Here is a 19,910-nt window from a genome sequence, read left to right on the forward strand (position 1 = left end):
AATTTTAAAAAGGTCTCAAATGAGCTTTGGTTGGATTCTCATCTAAATATGCAGTGTTTTCTACTTTTTTTTTCTTCCTGCAAACACTGAAGCTGGTTTCCATTGAACTCTTACTTTTTTATAGACATGTCCTGCAAAGCAACATTTTTTTTTTAATCCATGAGACTTCAACCTTGCACATTGTTGAAACCAGGGGCGTAACTAGGGGTGTAGCAGAGAAGGGAGCATGGTACTGTACCAGGTACTGTACCTGTCTCCTCTGTCCCTGGCACTTTTTCATCTGTTTGTAGTTTAACCACATTTGTTTTGTTTTTTTACAGCCAAGTTGTTCCCAACATGGGAACAACTTGCTTCCTTTTTTTTTTTCTTTTTTTCATCATGTAAGGCACACTCCCCTGTCTCTGTTTCTTAATATGAACTGGACAAAATAAACACAAACTGGTGGGTGCCCCTCTCTATCTTTCTTTTTAAAAAGTCTTTAGGTCTCAAGGATACCACAAAACAGTATTTGGAAACTTAACAAAGCTGTCAAGGAAATTACGAACAATGTCTGAGGCAAAAGACATGGAAAAAGTCTGTGAGAGCAGGTTTGGTATTTGGACAGTAAAATGTAAGTTAAATGAACGCAATGGAATAATTGTCTTTAGAAAATAAAACAACAGTATTCTATTCCACCAAAACCCTGTTTTTCAATCTGTTCCTCTCACTTTGTGAGTGATGGCTGCAATGCTTTAAAGTGTTGCATAACAACAATTATATAAGTTTTGACAGTGGCAACTCACTTTCTTAATCTCCCGTGAAGAGGATTTAAATAGTAACAAATGGCTTGATTAATGGTTGATTAATCTTCCAGTCATGGCAACAAGATCTGTAAAAACACATTTATCATTAAAAAATATGATTCCATTGAAGAAATAAGCAGGTGAGTCATATTTAGATGTCATTGGCAGATTCAATGAGTTACTAATTTCATGAATCCAGATAAGACTAGAAGTCTCCTGATATGAACGTAAGCAATAACTACATATCTTATAGATAGCATGATGGTTGCTGTGGTTAATACACTGAAGATAGTACTCCTTAATTATATGCACATATCAAAATATACTTTATCATCACAGATTAAATTGCATTTAATGAGGATTTTTTCTAGAGATTAAACTACCAAGATGACATTTTGCTCCACTAACATCGTCAGTAAAATGCTGGTGAATTGGTTTTCTGTAGTTTTGAGGGTCAAAATCTATTTTTAACTATCCACCTGCATTTCTAAGATTAAATTACACCACAGTGTGACATCCAAAAAATTGTATTATCCTATTTTCCCCTCTTGTCTTAAAAAACCTCTCATAAAACATTTGAAATCAGAATATCTTCTTGAACTAAAACTAATAGATCAGTATTATTATTTAAGAATGGAAAAATATTGCTAACATGTTGAACAAACTACCTAATTTTGAAAACGTGGAGTAGATAATAAAATACTCTAAGTTTGTTTTTTCTTTCTTTTTTTAAGTAAAAATGCGCCTGAATAATTTATTTTATTTTTAAATTCGTTGATTGTTAAGCTTTTCTTTGTTCCCAGGGTTTTTTTTTTAACCCCGGCCAGAAAATGTGTATTTGCTTTGTGATTAAGTCTTGTAGCAATGGGTTTTGTGTATGTGTAAATTGTAAACTGAAACTGAAAATAAAACAATGTTAACAAATAAAATGCTTTGACTTTAGGGTATCAAAAGAAACGATGTATGCATTTCCTTTTTAGATTTAGACACATGATCTTCAAAGTACTTACCTTTGGTATGAACTTATTCTTCTAATAGAGCTGGCGTCACAATTGGTCGGAACGATCAGGCATCACATAGGACTACTAAAATGGGGTCCTCATTTGAAGGACCCATTGTAGATGTAAACAAGAAACATGTCGTGCTAGTTGTCAACTAAACATCGCTTCTTACTGAGTTAACTGTTATTTTATTTCTTGCGGCGAGATGGGAGAAGATAACGAACTGACAAAGTACGTTTCTGGTTTGTTTTAAATGCTCGTTTCACTCATTTAGCCCCTGCGTGGACACAGCTTTAGCCAGCTAGCTTTCGCGCCGTTAACATCACTGAAGAGGATAATTTTGGTTAGCAGCTGTTGCATTTTGTGAGACGAATGTTTTGTAGTTGTAATGTTATCCGTTTCCTCGTAACAGCAACCGTGATCAGCCTTAACTGCCTGGTTAAAGGTCGGCTATATCAGTAAGTCTTCTGTGCTGACTCAGCAGCTCAGGTCAAACAGGGACACCTCTGTCTCTCATTCACTCACTGAAGATTCACTTTATCCTTTACACCAGGCGTCACGTCGTATTCTCTCACTTAATTAAATTATTCTGCCCTTGGCTCCCCCTTGAGGCTATGTACCATCTCTGTCCTCAGCCTCTCCTCTTCACTTGACTCACTCTGATATCTGTCTGTGTTTGTTTGTGAAGGCGCGCAGTGGAGGAGCTCCTGAAGGAGACAGACAGGGCTCGTGTGAGAGCAGAGACCATGGGCCCTGCAGGGTGGTGAGTACTGCGTTTGACATGTCATCTGCATCATCCGGCATGTATCACTCATGTTTGAACATTTTCCTCTTATAGCTCAGCAGTAACTTGTATATAGCTGTGTTATTTTGTTGCAACTTTACTGTTATTTAGCCATAATCTAAATTTAAATATATAACTATGTGTCCAGCCTATCTGTTTTGCTTGTATTTTAAATTTAGTTTAATTTCTGTATTTTATTTTTTCCTTAAACCTATTTTTTTTTCTTTTAATTGATTTTTGAGTGATTTTTAGTTTATTTTTTCAAATGTGTTTTGATGACCATTTTGATTATTATTTCTTAAGTCTGTGTGAAGCCCTTTGAAATGCCTTGTTGCCAAGATGTGCTATATAAACTAACCTTGTCTTGCCTTACCTTAACTTTTAGAAGTGCAAAAATAATACAATGTTGCAATTAAATTGTGTATGCTCATAGTGAGACTTAAAATAACTAAACACAAATGCTGAGATTAAACACTTCAAACACTGATGCTTACAACATATCAAACCCTTTGAGAAAATCATATTCTCCTATTGTGTACTTCAAGGACTTTATAATTCCTTATATATTTTTTGTTCTGTAGTTTCACTCATTTCATTCATTCAGTGATCTCTATTTTAAGCTTACATTGTGCACTTAACCTTGTTGATGTCTTCTTGATGAATTGTATTTATTATCAACCAGATAACCAATTTTTTTTTTTAATCCAGTCATTTACACTGCAGACTTTAGAGATGTCCCAGTCCAATATTGATATCGGATATCGGTCCGATATCAGCAAAAAAACCAAGTATCCGTATTGTATTGGAATGCATCTAAATTCTCGGATATAAGCAGTTTTTGTTACCCATTGGTTAATAATAAATGGGTCAGTTTTTCCTCATACCTTCTGTTGCTGACTACTGTACTTTGTTTGAATAATATCACTTAATCAAGCCTTTTCTAACATGACAGAGATGCTACAAAATAAGTAATAAAAGTATGCATGTTTAATGCTGATATTGTATCGGATTAAAATCGGTGTCGTATCGGAAGTGAAAATGTAATATTGGGACATCCCTAGCAGACTTTATTAAGATACAGATGATGGATTGAGATTGAGGCCTCTTTCTTACACCTTTTACTTTATGCAAACACCAAAGCAAAATCTTTTCCACTTGTGCATCTCCAATTCATCAATTCTCTGTGTAATAACCAACCATAAATGTGGAACAACATAAAGAATCTGTCGATGTGGGATGTAGAAAGCACAAAATGAAATAAAATTTGCTTTTCATTTTTTAAAACTCTTTTTATTTTACACTGGAGTCAGCCTTTAAAATCACAATTTTGTGGCGTGTAACTTCCTTAGTGTGGCTGAATAGAAATTTTTTGACTATCCATTCAAAAACATTTCTGTGGTTCATCCTAATAAACGTAAGACAAGCTGATGCCTTGAAAAGAACAGTGGTCACTTCTTCAGGTCTCCGAGCAGTGTGACCTGAAGCCTCACACTGTCAAGATGTCAAATGCTTAACATCACCTCTCCACTCTCCTGACAGGTTGAAGTGTCCCCTGCGGAGCACCAACAAGCGTTTCCTCCTCAACACCCTGCGCTCCACTGGCCTGAACCAGCGCACCAGTGAGCCCAGAGCTGGACAGTCCTCCACAAGAGGGCGCCTGAAGAGAGGTGACTCCCCAGATAGAAGCCGAGACCGCAGCAGAACACCTCCCAGAGATCACAGGAGTAGAGGAGGACACACAGACCATAAACACCATCACAGGGACAGCTGCAATAACAAAGATAAGAGGCGCGAGAAGGACAAAGAGAGGAGTCACAGGCCCAGGGAAAATAGAGACTGGAGACATGAGAGAGACGTCCAGCCAAAAGAGAGACACAGGCGGACTTGATGAAGAATGACTTTTCTCCTGGGGTAGAGAACTGATTTGATAGATGACACTCTTACAGGAAGTAGACACTGTCAAGACTGAGCTCTGACCAGCCAATGCACTTCACAGTCATGCTCTGTACTGGTAGCTTGGTGGAACATGCAAGGAAAAAGAAGTTTACTTTTTACCCCTTATTTATTTAAGGGGGCAGGATAAAAAACTTGTCATTTTGGTTATTTTTTAGTTATTTTGAAGATGATCACATGATTTGCTGCAATTTGGCAGCCCCCTTTTTGGGAATTTTTTTTTGGTCTAAATTTCCAGTGATTTCCAGTGAAAACTACAAAGTGACTTCTAAAGCCCAGGAAATTTTAGTTTAAATAAAACTTTATACAAATGAATGCTGCCACTCCGTCCCATGGCTCAGTTTTCAGTGAAATTCAGTCTCACTCGCAGCTGAAAACAGCTCATTAATTACAGTATTATCATTATTCACTGGTTATAGTGTTTACATAAGCCATGCTGCTGTCTCTACTGGGTAGGTGCATTTTATCACCTGTCCAACTTTTTGACAGTTATACAGCAGCTATCAGAAAGACTCTTGTTTGTTAAAGGAGGAAAAACCTATGTCTAATAACAATAGCAACTTTATTAATATAAAAACAATTCTTTAAAGGTAAACTCAAAGTGCTCTACATTGAGAATACAGACATAAAAACAGCAGTGGTAGGAAAAGCTCAACAAATCCAGCGAATGAGAAGTATGTAGCAAATAGTTTTGGTTGCAATAATAACCAGTAATATGATAAAAAAAAATAATAATTAAAATTATCCATGATATTTTACGTATGATGGCGAGTACCAGAAAGGCAGATGGGCATTTGCTCGACTGTTCAAAATGTTGTAATGCAGTTTATGGCTGTCTCATCCCCTTGGTTTTATGTATACAGTCTTTTATTGTTCCACATTTACTGCGTTTTAAACGTGGTCACTTTCAGTGTATTTGGTCATGAGGTCTGTTAAAACTGAGTTCAGGCTACACGTCTCGCTTCAGCCATTACACGCAATGCCGTGTCTGTGCAGTCGGCTAAAATGCGTCTCTAACGCCCCTCATGCTTCATAAATCACGTTCGTGTCGTCCGTCGTGCAGCATAGCGTCGGTTAACCGTTTCCTTCCTCTTTGAAATAATGATCAAATATAAACACCATTAAGCCATAGAGCAGGGGGTGATTTGTATAGCACAGGTTTACTTGTACTTTATTGCACAGCTGAGAGCCCATTAAGATACCGGGGAAAGTGCCATAATTGCTTTTGAAGAACTCAGTGCAAACACTATCAAAGTAAAAGCCCTATCCTCTTTTACGGTTTACAAGAAAAGTAGTTAAATCACTCTCATGGTGTGGCGCAGTTTCAAAATGTTGCATAAACGCGCAGTTGAGCTCACGGGGCGGTGGGTTCACGCTCCACGCGCAAGCCAGTTAATTGAGTTCTGTTGCTCACTTCAACATAATTGGTTTACCACGAGGGCTGCTGTTTAATGGGCTGAGGAGACACCTGCCAAAGGCTAATGGCTAGCAAACAGTGTGAGAGTACAGCGAGCGCGACCACTCTGTTTGTTAACGCGCGAGGAACCAGTGAGCGAGCCCACGAGCGCTAAATGGTGTTAAATGACGCATTTACGGCAGTGTAATGGGCACTTTTTAAAAGTCAAGAAGGGGAGACATAAAAAAAAATTCTGAGAAGGAGTTTGTTGTTTTGGCTTTTCACAAGAGTTTCCAAGACAGCTGTGTCTCCATCCGGGTCTCTTATCTCGCAGGTCAATCAATGTTTGTGCCCATACCTATCGATTTTTCAGTGTGCACAAGGGAGATATAACCATATAAAGTGTCGATGCACCATTGTTTGAGAACAATCGTGAGAAACGTGTCTCTGTGCACGCTCGTGTCTTGTCCACTGAGGCAAACACAAGTGGATGCAGGTAAACGTTGACAGAGTGGCGTTGATTCACACGCCCACTGCCGCCCAGTTCAATTTAGTGAAAAATCCCTCTAGCTACAAAATAGCCTGGAAACTAAGAGGGCTTTGAGTCAGGCGTCTAAGCAAACAGTGAAACCAATGGCTTTGTCGCACCTGGGTCACATGGCGGCTGAGTGACACACCTGCGTTGAGCCGTGTAGGCCCCGCAGTTGCGCCACAGACAGGTAGAGCAAAGGGTCCGCGCGCGGAGACTTGGCGCAGGTACAGATACTGGTACGTGTGCGGGTCCTGGGGAGAAGCCATGAATCGGGAAGATCATTTTTACCCCTCCCAGGTGTTCAAGGACTCATGCGCCTTCCAGAGATCCCACCAGGGAGAGGACTACAGCCACAGCCCGCCGCCCTGCCTCTATATGAGCCGGCAGGGCCACTCCGTCTACACTCCACCCGCCATGGGGGCCCTTGAAACGACCAGCCTGCCTGACATCGTCCCGTCTCCTTACGGTCTACCGATGAGGGAGGAACCAGGTGTTCCCCAGCTTCACCACCCCCACGGGCTCCCACAGCAGCAGCCCCTTCCTGGGGCTGGATATGGAGAGACTGGGGAGCAGAACAGATATCAACTCCCTTTTCCCTGGATGAAAACCACCAAATCTCACTCACATACCTGGAAGGGACAATGGGCAGGTAATCCCTCCATAATTGGTCACATTTGTTGCCGTCATTATAGGGAATAAAAAATTTATATATGAGCTAAAATTTGAACCTAAACAACTAAACTACGGAACATTATTCTGTAACTTGGAATAAGTAAGAGGCCCCCGTGGACCATAGACATTATGCAGCCTAAAAAAGTAACCTTATAGTTCCCCCACAATAATTGTACATTTCCTTTGTATGCCTTTAGGATGACTTCGCAGTAATTTTGCATTCTTATACTAAACTTTTGCTTATTTGAGTCTACGTTGGGGAAAAATACCTGTAAGGTCACCAGTTGCTTTTCTTAGGCCTTGTCTTTATGTAGATTTACCCACACTTGATTTTTATGATTGCTGTACACACACACACACACACACACACACACACACACACACATATATATATATATATATATATATATATATATATATATATATATATATATATATATATATATATATATATATATATATATATATATATATATATACACACACACACAATTGCATTTAACCTGTACATCGCCAATCGCTTAATTAGTTCAAATAACGTGTTTACAATGATTTTTCGAAGGTGTTTTGCAATAATTTGGAATAATTGCTGAATAGTCTTAGTATAACTTTGAATCTATAGCGACAGCACGAAAATCCTTTTCAGACAAGTGTGCTCATTTATTGTTACACACTTGTCTGATTTAGTACTGGTTTACATTTGTTGTTTACTATTGAACTTTTCAAAGCATTATTTCACTAAATTTGATGCATGCGTATCCACGAGGAGAACTCTTAAATTAAAGACAGACTTGTAGAGATAGAAACCTATATTTTTGTAATTATTCGGAAAATGTGTCTAGGACTATCATTATTTATAATCGCATGATGTCTAGGAGGACACTCTGAATACGATAAGTGTGAATCAAAATGTTTAAGAAAATAAAAAGTTGTGTATTTAATCACTTTAAAGTGTCTACATGTTTTAATATCACTGTACAATAATATAGGCTACCTCAGTGAGACTAATACGTGCAATTTTTGCATAAAACGTGGCCAACCAAAGTAGCCTTTGATGACACTGTGTTTTTTTGTCAGGTTGTTGCTTCTTACATTAGGAAACTCGTGTAACTTCAGAGGGGATCCTGACACAACAACAAAAATTAAACTTGGAATTTATCTCAAATTTCACTTATTGATTGAAAAATATATTACTTATTAGAACCAGCTGTAAACAGAAGTCCGTAATTGGAACTGAGACTGAGAATAGGCCAATGCGGCAGCTCCTCTGTGTCCTCAAACTTGTGGAAACTTCAAATCAAAAAGTATATTTTGGCTAATCTTTATTTGTCTAGAGTTTCTTTCCACAATACTGGCAAATAAATGTTGTTTACACTGTTTATCTTTTGACAAATATGCACAGTGGTTTCCGCAGGCTTTTCTTTAGTGTTTAAACGGTACAGCACCTGGACCCATCAGTTGGGCCCATTTCCTGATTTGTATAAGCCGACTGTTCATTAATGATAACTTTCTTACACCTACCGTGGCTACAAAAGTATTATTCTCTGGTGAAAAAAAAAACCTCTTTTTTAATTATTTGTCATTTTCTTGCTTCTGTTTTGTTTTAGGACCGTACGTGATGACCGAGGCTGAGGAAAACAAACGCACGCGGACTGCCTATACACGCGCGCAGCTTTTAGAGCTCGAGAAGGAGTTCTTGTTTAACCGCTACATCTCGAGGCCGCGGCGCGTGGAGCTTGCACTGACCCTGAGCCTCACCGAGCGACACATCAAGATCTGGTTCCAGAACCGGCGCATGAAGTGGAAAAAAGAGGAGGACCGGAGGAGGGCGAGAGGGGTCGACCCGGACCAGGACTCTTCCATCACCTCTGGGGACCAGGGGGATGCAGCGGGCGGGGTCTCCTCTACCAACGGACCTCACACCGCCTCGCCCCCTGTCTCCCCGCTGAACCGCCACTCCTTGTCAGCTTCTGGACCCAGAGAGTCGGCATAGACCTACAGGAGAGGCCTATGACGAAGGTCTTGGACTGTCCCCCCCCCCCCCCCCCCCCCAAGTCCACTTTGAAGGCTGGACTTTATCAAAAGGAGCGAATCTTGTAAGACCCCAGTAAGGTTGAGAGCATGGTGCCAGTTTTGAAGGACTCTACTGGTGGATAATCTTAACCCAACCAGCACCCAAAAGAACATTTCTTCCACTTGACAATTCAACGCTGTAAGCTTTTGAGGAAACCAACTGGTATGCTTTGAAAACCAAATTCTTAAACTATTTACTTTCCAACCCCCTTTAAAGACAGCAACGTGGATTAAGTTGGACAAACTACTACGTGGTAAAACTAAGTTTTACTTGGCCTTCTTTTTCAAAGTGTACGGATGTATATATGCATAAAATGGCTGTTCACTTGTATTTAAGGAAATATCGTGTAGAGTTTTACTTTAGAATCAATCACACAGATGTTTATCGTTCAGACTTTTAATTGTACGCTATAACAGATAAATAAAACACATTATGATTTTGGCCTGAGAACAATGGAAGTCTTTACTAACTGATGGTTGAACTGGTGCAGCAGAAATCCAGCATTCACAGCTTGTTGGGAGCGTCAGAAAGCACGAGCGCCTGTAAACGCAGGCGGCAGATCTTCTTCACCTCCGCGATGCCGCGCGCCCTCTCTGTCGCGCGCTCGTTCTGGCAGCGCTCGGACAGCTGACGTAATATGTTGGCCTTGTCGTTCATCCGCGCGCAGATCACGAAAGGGAACCCGAAACGCTGCTTGTACTCCTCGTTGAGTTGAGCCATGCGTGAAGCCTCCGCGGAGTTCAAAGCATCCATGCCGGCTCCCGCCTGCTCCTCGCGGGACTCCCGGGTCAGGGTGCCGCTCTGGAGGTCCCTGCCTGCGAGGTCCGGGTGACACCTGAGAATCCCCTCTTTACCTGGAGACGAGCGGTGACTAGCTTTTTACAACGTTTCATACGAAATCAGGGGGAGAAACAAAGCAAAATGTGATAAAAGGCTAGTAGAGGAGTGTCTCACCTGATTCCGGTAGAGCATCTATGAACTCACTGATTGCAGTCTCCAAAGCTGCCAAACTCACAAATGGACGTTTCGCCCACACAGCAGCTGTTATGAGGGGACATTTCTCCACCACGTTACCGAAAAAAATCACAAAATCCTCGTAAGGGAGAGCATTCACTGCAGAGACATCCATATCCCTCTCTTTGTTACAGCTTACTGCTCTTCAGACAAAACTTTGCACTGGAGGTCAGTGAACTTTTGGCCACACACAGAATTCTCTGCGTCAGACTGTAGTTAATATTTCCTTTGTCAGATCAGCAGCTGTTGTTTGCCGAGAGGTTTTGCAGGAGACTTTGAAGAAACATGCTAAACAGTGATGGAAACTAAAATCACATATTGAGTTCCACTGATCAGAACTGAAATATGCAGACTGTGCTCTCTGGCGCCTCCTCGTGTGCAGAGGTTGTTTATATCAGGTAGAAAGTTAGCAAATTTATTATAATATAATATAATATAATATAATATAATATAATATAATATAATATAATATAATATAATATAATATAATATAATATAATATAATAAATAAAAAAACATTGTAAAATAGTCACAGAAAACAATAAGAGGCAAGAAACAATTTGAAGCCTACTGGATAACACCCTTAATGCTTCAAGTATTTTTTTTATCACTTTTTTTTTTTATTTAAAAATCACAATATGAACTTGATAAGCATTTAAAATGTGTAAAAAAAAATGAAAAGAGTTAAAAAAAATCTTGACATCGCAATAATTCTAAAAAGTAAGAGCTACAATGTGCTATAACACAAAAAGAACAAATACACATATTTCACAAATGAAAATAGTTTGAGGCTTAACATCACAAGTGGCATAGTTTTAAAGTTGTAGATGTAATAGCCTCAATGGCTACATTATAGAGGCACAAATGTTCGGACCTTATAGCTGCAAATGTCATATTTGATGTCCTGAGAGAAACAACATTAACTTAACATGAACGGGATCAATACTTCCTGACATAATCTGTTCTTCACTTTTAGCTGCACAGTGAAAATTCAGTAAGAAACAAAATAATTTTACACTTAGATGAATATAACCAATATAATATAAAGGTTTCCTTTGTCATAACAGTCGATGGAATAAACAGAACTATTCAGAGGACTACTTTAGGAAAATTGTTTTGCAAACCACTGTTTAAACAAAGTCATAACTGTTGGTTACTCTACATCTGGTGTCTCCAGAAGCTTCTCCTTAGCTGCCACAGCATCCGCCATTTCTGCTTTGTTGCCCTCAGTCTCTTGAGTTCGATAGTCTGGCTGACTGCATGATTCCTCGCTCTGTGTTGCCAAGGCAGAAATGTCCAAAATGTCTGCTGCATTCTGGTAGACGCTGGATGTATTCCCTGTTACGTTGTGGTAGAGCTGAAAGAGATTACAAATCATTTTTATATTTCTTGAGCTGAAAAGAACAAGCCTATTGTATGTTGGTAATCTCAACAGGCCTACCTTCTCCTCTCTGTCCATGAGCTGGTCACACATGAAGGAAACCAGTTTGGAGAAAGATGGACGGTTGCAGGGATCCAGGGCCCAGCACTTACACATCATCCCATACCTGGAGAAAAGGGACTATATTATCCATCTGACTTGTGTGACAAAAATATCAAATTGCATACACCCAATAGTGATATCTTGATAAAAAAATAAAATAAAATAGTGACAGCACTGTAAAATGACTTTGTTTGTATCACTGGGTCACAACATGACCCCTTGGGTTGACTACAATTACTCTAATATCAATATTCATCAATACATGTTTATCAGATATAGCATATGTCAGACAATGCAGGATTGACGCATCATGATATAATTATTGTTCTGAGTTTTTTACTGTATTGTTTTGCATGGTTAGCTACCTTGCAAATCACAGCCCTCAAAAGTTAACACCAAAGTAGTGCAAAAAAACAACAACCCCAGCTTGTTTCTTTATAAAATTGAAGATATCACTATGAAACTATTACAAACACATTTAAGGGTGATTTTGGTTTAATTTCTGATTAGTTACTGTTCTATCCACAGCTGAGCAGTTAGATCTAATTGAATGGAAATACCCAGTCTTTTAAACAGGATTCTAGAAACATCTAGTGGCTGAAACCCTCTGAAAAGAAATCTGACATGCAGTTAGTTCAGTCTTGTCTTTTTACAACTGTATTCACTGGGGTTTCAAAAAATACTTAAGTTTATTTTTACCACCTTGTTTTTTTGCATTAATAAATTTCTCAGATAACCACAATTCTCTAATAAGTTTGGTAATTTGTTTAAAAGATATGAGAAAAAGATGTACCAAGCAGAAGGAAAAAGGTACCAGAAACACTGTGGTAAAATGCAGATACTCAAAATTTCACAAGTATAGTTTGAGTTAGACTAGAATCTAGTTTTGCTTTTACTGCAACTATGAAAAAGTTTTGCTTCTCTGTATTAAAAGATAATGCATCCTTTGACTCCATAAAGATTGTTTACAGACATAAAACACCTACACAGCTTGGTCAGCGTAGTAGGGACACTCCATCTTAAACCCTCGCTCAATCATTGAGTAGAACGTGTGATCCACCTTCATGCCTGGATACGGAGTAACACCTGAGACCATGAAGTCAGACAGACAGATGGAATCAGAGTTAGTTATTATGCATTAAGCAGCTGGGTGTTGATGTTTTTCTATTCAAATGTACTGCTCATGGAGTACTGAGAAAGAGTACCGAGTGAGAAGATCTCCCAGAGCAGGATGCCATAAGCCCACACGTCACTCTTCATGGTGTAAATACCCTGAAAGGTGCTCTCTGGGGCCATCCACTTCACAGGCAAACGCACCTGACAGACAGCATACACATGTCAGGTTTTAGCAGTACAGAAAAATGCTCTGAGATTATGGGAATATTGAAATTAAGTGACATACATTTCCCCTGACAACATAATTTGAGTCATTGTTGATGTCCCGAGCCAGTCCGAAGTCCCCGATTTTCACCAGTCTGCTTTTTGTCACCAACACGTTTCGAGCTGCCAGATCTCGGTGGATACACTGCAGACAGAAAGACAGATGAACAGACAGATAGACAGATAGACAGAAAAACAGACAGATAGATCAGCTCAATGGGACTTAACCACACCTCACATCATCCACATGTACTAATGAAAAGTCATACTGTGTATCTCTTTATCTCTTAGGTTAATGTGACTAAAACCAAGACCATAACAGAAAAGCAGATGAACATATTTCATTTCATTTTTAAAAAATAACAGCCTTTCTGTGTATGTGTTGGAAAAAATGTTTGTAAAATAGGTAGTCTGATAAAGCAATTTCTAGATTGCAAGTTTAGGTGAAAAAGAAAAAGAACAAAATCACTTCTTGACTCCTGAAGTTAACATTATTGAATAGAGTTTAGCCTTTAAAGCTAATACTGAATAGTATCTGCTCTTTTGCTTTGAGGTTATGGTAGATAAACACGTTTTCAAACTACCTAAAATCCTTCATTGTGTTTCTCTTTGGTGGACAGAAATCAATACATGTGTCTTTTAGTCCCTTACATTCTTGGAGGAGAGGAACTCCATGCCTTTGGCAACTTGGAAAGCAAAGCTGAGCAGGTCATCAAACGTCAGGGTCTGCAGGTCCTCTGCAGGATCATCTGGATTTTCAAAGCTCTCTAATGCTGCAGATAATCAGAATCAATCAAAATGAATGAAATCTGCAAGCATGAAAATATTGTTTTTAGATGATGCAAATAGAGAATTCAGAGTGAGTGTTTCACTTTCGAAGCTGTCCATGTCAGCAGAGTTAAGAGTGAGCAGGGCGATGTCCTCCTGCCCTCTGGTGGTGGCGGGGTACATCGGCATGTAGTTAGACACATCTGAGTCCTCCTCACTGAGGAAAAAAATGCTTGTAATGTTATGGCATGGTACCTTTAAATCTGATCCATCTTTTATTGCTAAACCACTCATTTTTCTCCACCTAGAGCTCTTCCTGGGCTTCAGATTGTGGTACAGGCTCCTGAAACGTTCATTGTTGAAGGCTTCAGTCACAGACTTGTGGTAGTTTTCTCTGTTTGTCTTAAGGTAATTCAGCAAATCTCCATGACAGCAGTACTGGAAAATCAGGTACGTGGGCCCTGCGAGCATTTAGAAGCACTTGGTAAGATTTTAAACATTTATAACACTCTGTTAATCAGTAATTTTCAATTTAGTTTCTGCACATGCAAGTTAACAGGAGCAGAAAAAATACCAGCATCTGTGCACGCCCCCAGAAGGTTGACAATGTTGACATGATGACCGATGTGAGTCAGCATCTTCAGCTCTGACATCAAGGCCTCCTTCTCCACAGTCTGGTGTTTCTCTGAAGGGTCAAATCCTACATCAGCTACAGATCTGACCTTCATGACATTTAAATCTCACTCCTGGGAATAAATACACCAAACACTGACCTTTAAGCATCTTAACAGCCACTTGCTGTGAAACTCCAGGCTTGCTGATGCCATAAGCTGTTGCCTCGACCACCATGCCAAAAGCCCCGGAGCCAAGCTCCTTACCTGGAGGACACACAAAACACTCCGAGTATAAAATCACATTTTGAGTTTTGAAAATGTAGCAATACAAATCATAGCTAATGGACTTGTTTCCCTAGAAGTGACTAAAGGAGGCATTGTCATGAAGTCAGTCAGAAAACTTCCAAAAGGAGTAGAGAATAAACAATGAGCTCCTCCAGTGCTCATGTCTTGTTTCTCAGCTAATGACAGATGCAGTTTGTACCCAGCTCCAGGTTCTCTCTGGGAAACTCCCACTTTTTGTTGTACTCAAATTCCTTGAAGTTGATGTAAATGTAATCGTTGTCGTTGGGTCCGACCATCTGGATCATCTGCAGCTGGGGCTGATACTGAGGTTTCTGTTGGAAAACACATAATTAAAATCCTCGTGTGTGTTTCATATGTGCTTATGTATGTCACAGATTTATAAATGGGTCATACATACCTTCTTTTTGACAAAGTATGCTAGCATCATGCTAACTACTGCTAATGCTAGCAGCAGAAGCACACTGCCAACTTTCAGGACCATCAAGCTACTGCTCTCACCATTTTGAGCACCTGAACACAGCAACAAAGGAGAGTTTGTGATCATTGTCATCAAATGTAACACAAGTTAATTTCATTATTGTTGAATATAAAGTGTTTCTCACTACTTAAGGAGGCGAGGGGTAAAGGCGGGTGGTACATTGCCAGTTGGGTTTGGCACCAGGAGCCGATTGAGTTTGTCAGACAGAACCTTACATAGTGCCTACCCAATGTGAGGTTTTGCCTCACAGAGCTTGAGATTGTCTTGCTACAGGAGACGTTTAAGTCTGATCCAAAGTTTATTTCGTCCCAGGAAGAGTCTGACTCACAATCACTAAAAGACAACAAGCAAGAACTTTAGGAAATCTTAATCTGAGAGCAATTCAAGGCAGCAGATTGAACATTAAGTAAGTGTACCTATCGTTGGCTGATGGGCAGAGCATCCAGGAGTAATTTGCAGGCACAAGAGTCACAGTCTTGAAGGTAAAGGTGTTTTCATCCTCATTAGTGCTGAATCTGATCTTTGGTGGGTCTGAAAAAAAAAGTCAGAGGATAATAAGATTAAAGCTGTCTAAGATAGATTTATGCAGAGGTTAGGTGATAAAAAAATGAATCATCCTTACCGACAACACACACTGTGATATGCTTCATTTCTTTTTTTTCTCCAGCCTGCAAGTGTAATTTATAATCTCCTGTAACGAGTGGCTTGCAAAGCTTCACAGTTCTGAGGAGAGAGTGTCAGATGTCTAACATGTCCAGAGTGTATTCAAGTGGCGCATCTTCTTATGTAGTTGTATTCTAAAAGTATCCCTTAAAGCTCATAGAAAGACAGGCTTTGTTTAAAGATTTTATTTCTAGACCTACCTGTGTTTTGTCACCCACTTGTCCCTGATGCATTTTGTCACAGTTTTATCAGGGGCTTCCCAGGAACAGTGCTGGAGCACTGGGTGGTATGAGACATGGGCTTGCAGACAGGTGCTTGAGGCATTCTGGGCTGGTAGGTTCTTCCTCTCATCCAGCTGGGAAGTGAGGAAAGCCTCAGCTGAAGCAACACAAAGAAGAAATCAATACACACTGGTCTAAAAAATGCATAAAAGTCACTCCGGGAGGAAGTAAACTTGGATTTACTGACCCTGCACGTTAATGTAGACAGACTTCACTTTGTTTGATGGACTCCTGCAGGTGTAGGTGCCAGTGTGATTCACACTGACTGATGCAATGTACAAGAAGGTCATCCTACTTTTGTAGAGTGTGTAATTTTTCATGCAGATCTGTGATGGAAACATGGTGTAACTTAAACATCAGGCAGATCAGGAAGATTGCAGTTGCAAGGTTCTAATATTTTTAATTACATATTTATTTGTTTAAATTAAATATTAACATAAAAAGGATCAGGGTACCTCCTTTTTTAATTCAGAGCACTCATATGAGCTTCCACTCATTGTTAGGTTTCCCATCTCCCACACAGGAAACGGCTTTCCATAACTCTGTACCGTGCAGCGAAGCATCAGAGGTTGACCAGGGCTCACAGTCACATTAGAAACCTCATAGTTTTTCACAACCTCAGTCTCCAGGTCTGTAAAATACACGTTGACACGTTTCTGATTCTGAGATTCCTCTTGACTTTGGATAAAATCCTTTCAGGGGGTATTTTAGGATTTTTAGGAAAAATGTATTACCATAATCATACAGTTGGGAGCACTCCTGCCCCTCATCATTAGTAGCACAGCACATAACTCTTTGGTCGTGATATTCACTACTAGATATCTTACTCTCACTACTTCTGCCATCTGTGGAAATGGTCTGTCCATTTTTGCTTCTGTTCAAAAAAAGAAGGAACTTTTTTAAAACTAAATCAAATAAGCTGAATTTGAATCACTTTCTATCAATCTTTTGATTATGCACACAAGTGTGACAAAGGAACACTTACCCAGACCATTGTATGGAGGGCTTTGGGTTGCCATCAGAGATGCAAGTGAAGTAAGGGGGTTCATTTTTCTTATCCACACAATTCAGTGCCAGCTTTGGTTTTGAGGGATACTCTAGAAAAAGAAAATGTGTTAACAAAGTTTTATTACTCATTTTCAACAGCTTGATATGATCTGGTTGGCAACTGGCAGCCAACAGGCCAAAGCAACATCATCTGGCCCTGTAACTATTTTGATGGTTGCTTTTATTTATTTAAAACACCATGGCTGTCATGGATTCAGCTTCATAAATTAGTCCTTGTTTATGATCTGGCCTGCCACCTAGTGGCTCAGAAAATACTCACCCATGGACAAGCATACTTGCAGACACCTGGTAAAGAGTTAGTCTGCTGTGTCGAGTGATAGCTGATATAGGCGTGCTACTCACTCATCACGTGAAGAGACACAGTCATGGAGGAGGTGCTCCCATTGCTGCTCTCACAGGTCAGTATGTACTCCCCTGAGTCTCCCTCAGAAAGAGGCAGAAGGACCATAGACTGACTCCCATTTCTGGTGGTTTAGAGAAAATCCTCAGTTTTAACCCTTCACAGGTTCAAAAGATAAAGAAAATGCACCTAAATACAAGACATTAACAAGACAGACATTCACTTACATGCTCACTTTAGGTTCTGTTTCTCTGATCCAGTGACAGACAGAGGATTCAGAGAAGTGATCCAGGGGAATGACAAGTTTCTTTCCAACAGACACTTTTACACTGACCGAACCAGAAGCATTCAGATAGTCGGCTGGAAAAAAACATTCAACCTAAAGAAAAAACACACTTTCATCACTCTACAGTGAAAAACATTTTGTTAGGTAGCCTGGTCTTATTACGACAAGTGACACTTCATATAAAGTTTGTTTGAACAAACAGAAACAGCTTCATGGTAGCCATGGTGGAACTAATCAAACTAGTTTTCTTTGTACAAATCAAAAATTTATTTTCTTTTTGTATTCTACCAACTATTTCTTTTCAATTTCCAAGATTTTTTTTTTTTTTACATAGATAGTAATAGTTTTTTTTAGAAATGATAATAATTCTAGAGTATTGTTTGCGTTGTCATGATAGTAAAGGTGTGAAATAATGATTATGATAAAAAAAATCCCTACTTTTTAAGTGACCAGACACAGCTTATGGCCAGCAGACATAGACAACACTAAGCTCTATAACTAAAGCAACTATGTAGAGTTTGGCCATGGTACTTGAACCTCTTCTACCGTGACATAATTATTGTAATGTATTTTAAACCAAACATAATTAAATATCACAGCTCTTCAAGTTGGTATCTTTATGAATATCATTTCATGTAAAAGAAAGTACAAAAACCCAAATGGAAGCAGATTTAGTCAAGTGAAAGCTATTTCCCTCTTGGATGTTTTACATCCTCTGGCTGCTTGACAGTTTTGTTTTTCAGTTTCTTTAAACGCCACTACTGTAAAGTTAAGTCCTATGTAACATTCTTTGTTTCAATTAACTGTTTTTATTTATACTGTCTTGTGTTTGATGATAATGCCAGTGACTACTTAACATCAATGTGTTTGTGCTGGAAAAACACTTTGCAAGAAGAAAGCATAAAATACACACATGATTCATCATAAAATTATATATCACTGAATCGTTTTCGTAAATGTATTTCACATTATTTCTTTTTTCGTGGGAGCATATTTCTACATATTTTAAGTCACACTGGAGCTAACTAAAATATTTCTATTACTAATTAATATTCATGAAACATACTTCAAATCAAAAAGACATGAATGATAAATGAGTTGTTCTGTAAAGCAGTAGAATTGAAGCAGAATTAGCAGTTTTTCTACCTCATGACTGGGCACACAGGCCGGACTCTGCGCTGCCAGACCCTCAGAGCGGAGCAGCTCCACAGCACACAGCAGGACAGCTTAACAAACAAATGCAAAAATTTAACAATAGATTAAAGATGTTTTATTAGTTTTGGAGTAAAAAAATAATATTAAGAGGCAGAAAAATGTGAAATACAATTAATATATGTTTTAGGATAAAATAAAATTTAATTAAAATTGAAAAAAATCTTCCAATTCTTTTACCTGGAGATTTACACATGTGATGTTACAGCTAACATTTCTGTTTGTGAAAGATCTTTTAATTACTTAGTTCTTATATCAGAATCACACAGTAGAAATACTTTGCATTTTGTGTTTACTTTCTGTAATGAGCATATGTCACAAGTATCTTAGCCTCCTGTACAACCCTCCTCATACTGTGCTGTTGACCTGACAGTTGAAATGTTTAACATATCCTTTTAGTAGGCAAATTAATATCCAAAGACAAATAATCATACTTGTTTTAAGGAAGTAAGAAATAACTGCCCAAAGTTTTTTTTTTTTTATTAACTATAACCACCTTACCCTTTTAAAAAAAAGATTTACTGTAATGCTGTTGTAGCAAATATTCAGATAGCCTAAGACTTTGAATTGATCCGACTTACCAAATATCATATTTGTCTGTCTCAGCAGTGATGCTTTCACATGTCCTTTGGTCTGTAAGCTACACTTCTGTGTCGTGTTGTAGATGTGCGTGGATACCTTTTTAAACAGAGGAAGTGTCACTCGATGACGCTCTCAGTCTTCGCTACAAAATTTGCTGTGCAAAAATAGGGAAATGAATCGTAAAAACATTCATCAAACGCGTTACACTTAAACGGGGTAACAGCACTCTGGTCTCAAGACC

General features: G+C 39.0%; 4 protein-coding genes across 4 annotated transcripts; 2 read left to right on the forward strand and 2 right to left on the reverse strand.

Moving 5' to 3' along the window:
- Positions 1-1,847: 1,847 nt before the first annotated feature.
- LOC141807306 (uncharacterized) lies at positions 1,848-4,835 on the forward strand. Its single transcript, XM_074693216.1, has 3 exons — positions 1,848-2,014; positions 2,472-2,546; positions 4,107-4,835. Exons 1-3 carry the CDS (start codon positions 1,989-1,991, stop codon positions 4,453-4,455), a joined length of 450 nt encoding a protein of 149 aa, XP_074549317.1. The 5' UTR covers positions 1,848-1,988; the 3' UTR covers positions 4,456-4,835.
- Positions 4,836-4,966: 131 nt separating this feature from the next.
- On the forward strand, positions 4,967-9,145 carry pdx1 (pancreatic and duodenal homeobox 1). Its single transcript, XM_074693214.1, has 2 exons — positions 4,967-7,097; positions 8,728-9,145. The coding sequence occupies exons 1-2, from the start codon at positions 6,713-6,715 to the stop codon at positions 9,111-9,113; spliced, it is 771 nt and encodes a 256-aa protein (XP_074549315.1). The 5' UTR covers positions 4,967-6,712; the 3' UTR covers positions 9,114-9,145.
- Positions 9,146-9,493: 348 nt separating this feature from the next.
- On the reverse strand, positions 9,494-10,423 carry urad (ureidoimidazoline (2-oxo-4-hydroxy-4-carboxy-5-) decarboxylase). The gene is made up of 2 exons (XM_074693858.1): positions 10,149-10,423; positions 9,494-10,048 (listed from the first exon to the last, which is right to left on the reverse strand). The coding sequence occupies exons 1-2, from the start codon at positions 10,321-10,323 to the stop codon at positions 9,699-9,701; spliced, it is 525 nt and encodes a 174-aa protein (XP_074549959.1). The 5' UTR covers positions 10,324-10,423; the 3' UTR covers positions 9,494-9,698.
- A 513-nt stretch (positions 10,424-10,936) lies between these two features.
- Positions 10,937-19,727, reverse strand: LOC141807532 (receptor-type tyrosine-protein kinase FLT3-like). The gene is made up of 24 exons (XM_074693621.1): positions 19,669-19,727; positions 19,022-19,101; positions 17,817-17,968; positions 17,592-17,713; positions 17,167-17,278; positions 16,916-17,055; positions 16,637-16,812; positions 16,369-16,507; positions 16,101-16,278; positions 15,860-15,960; positions 15,654-15,768; positions 15,362-15,570; positions 15,157-15,269; positions 14,938-15,070; positions 14,613-14,717; positions 14,414-14,524; positions 14,144-14,300; positions 13,944-14,056; positions 13,723-13,844; positions 13,094-13,216; positions 12,897-13,008; positions 12,678-12,777; positions 11,650-11,755; positions 10,937-11,565 (listed from the first exon to the last, which is right to left on the reverse strand). Exons 1-24 carry the CDS (start codon positions 19,676-19,678, stop codon positions 11,362-11,364), a joined length of 3,033 nt encoding a protein of 1,010 aa, XP_074549722.1. The 5' UTR covers positions 19,679-19,727; the 3' UTR covers positions 10,937-11,361.
- Between the last annotated feature and the right edge of the window lie 183 nt (positions 19,728-19,910).

The sequence above is a fragment of the Halichoeres trimaculatus genome, unplaced genomic scaffold (assembly GCF_033239565.1).
Source record: "Halichoeres trimaculatus isolate MK-OKI-2021-1 unplaced genomic scaffold, fHalTri1.1 fHalTri1_scaffold_18, whole genome shotgun sequence".
NCBI classification, from domain to species: Eukaryota; Metazoa; Chordata; class Actinopteri; order Labriformes; family Labridae; genus Halichoeres; species Halichoeres trimaculatus.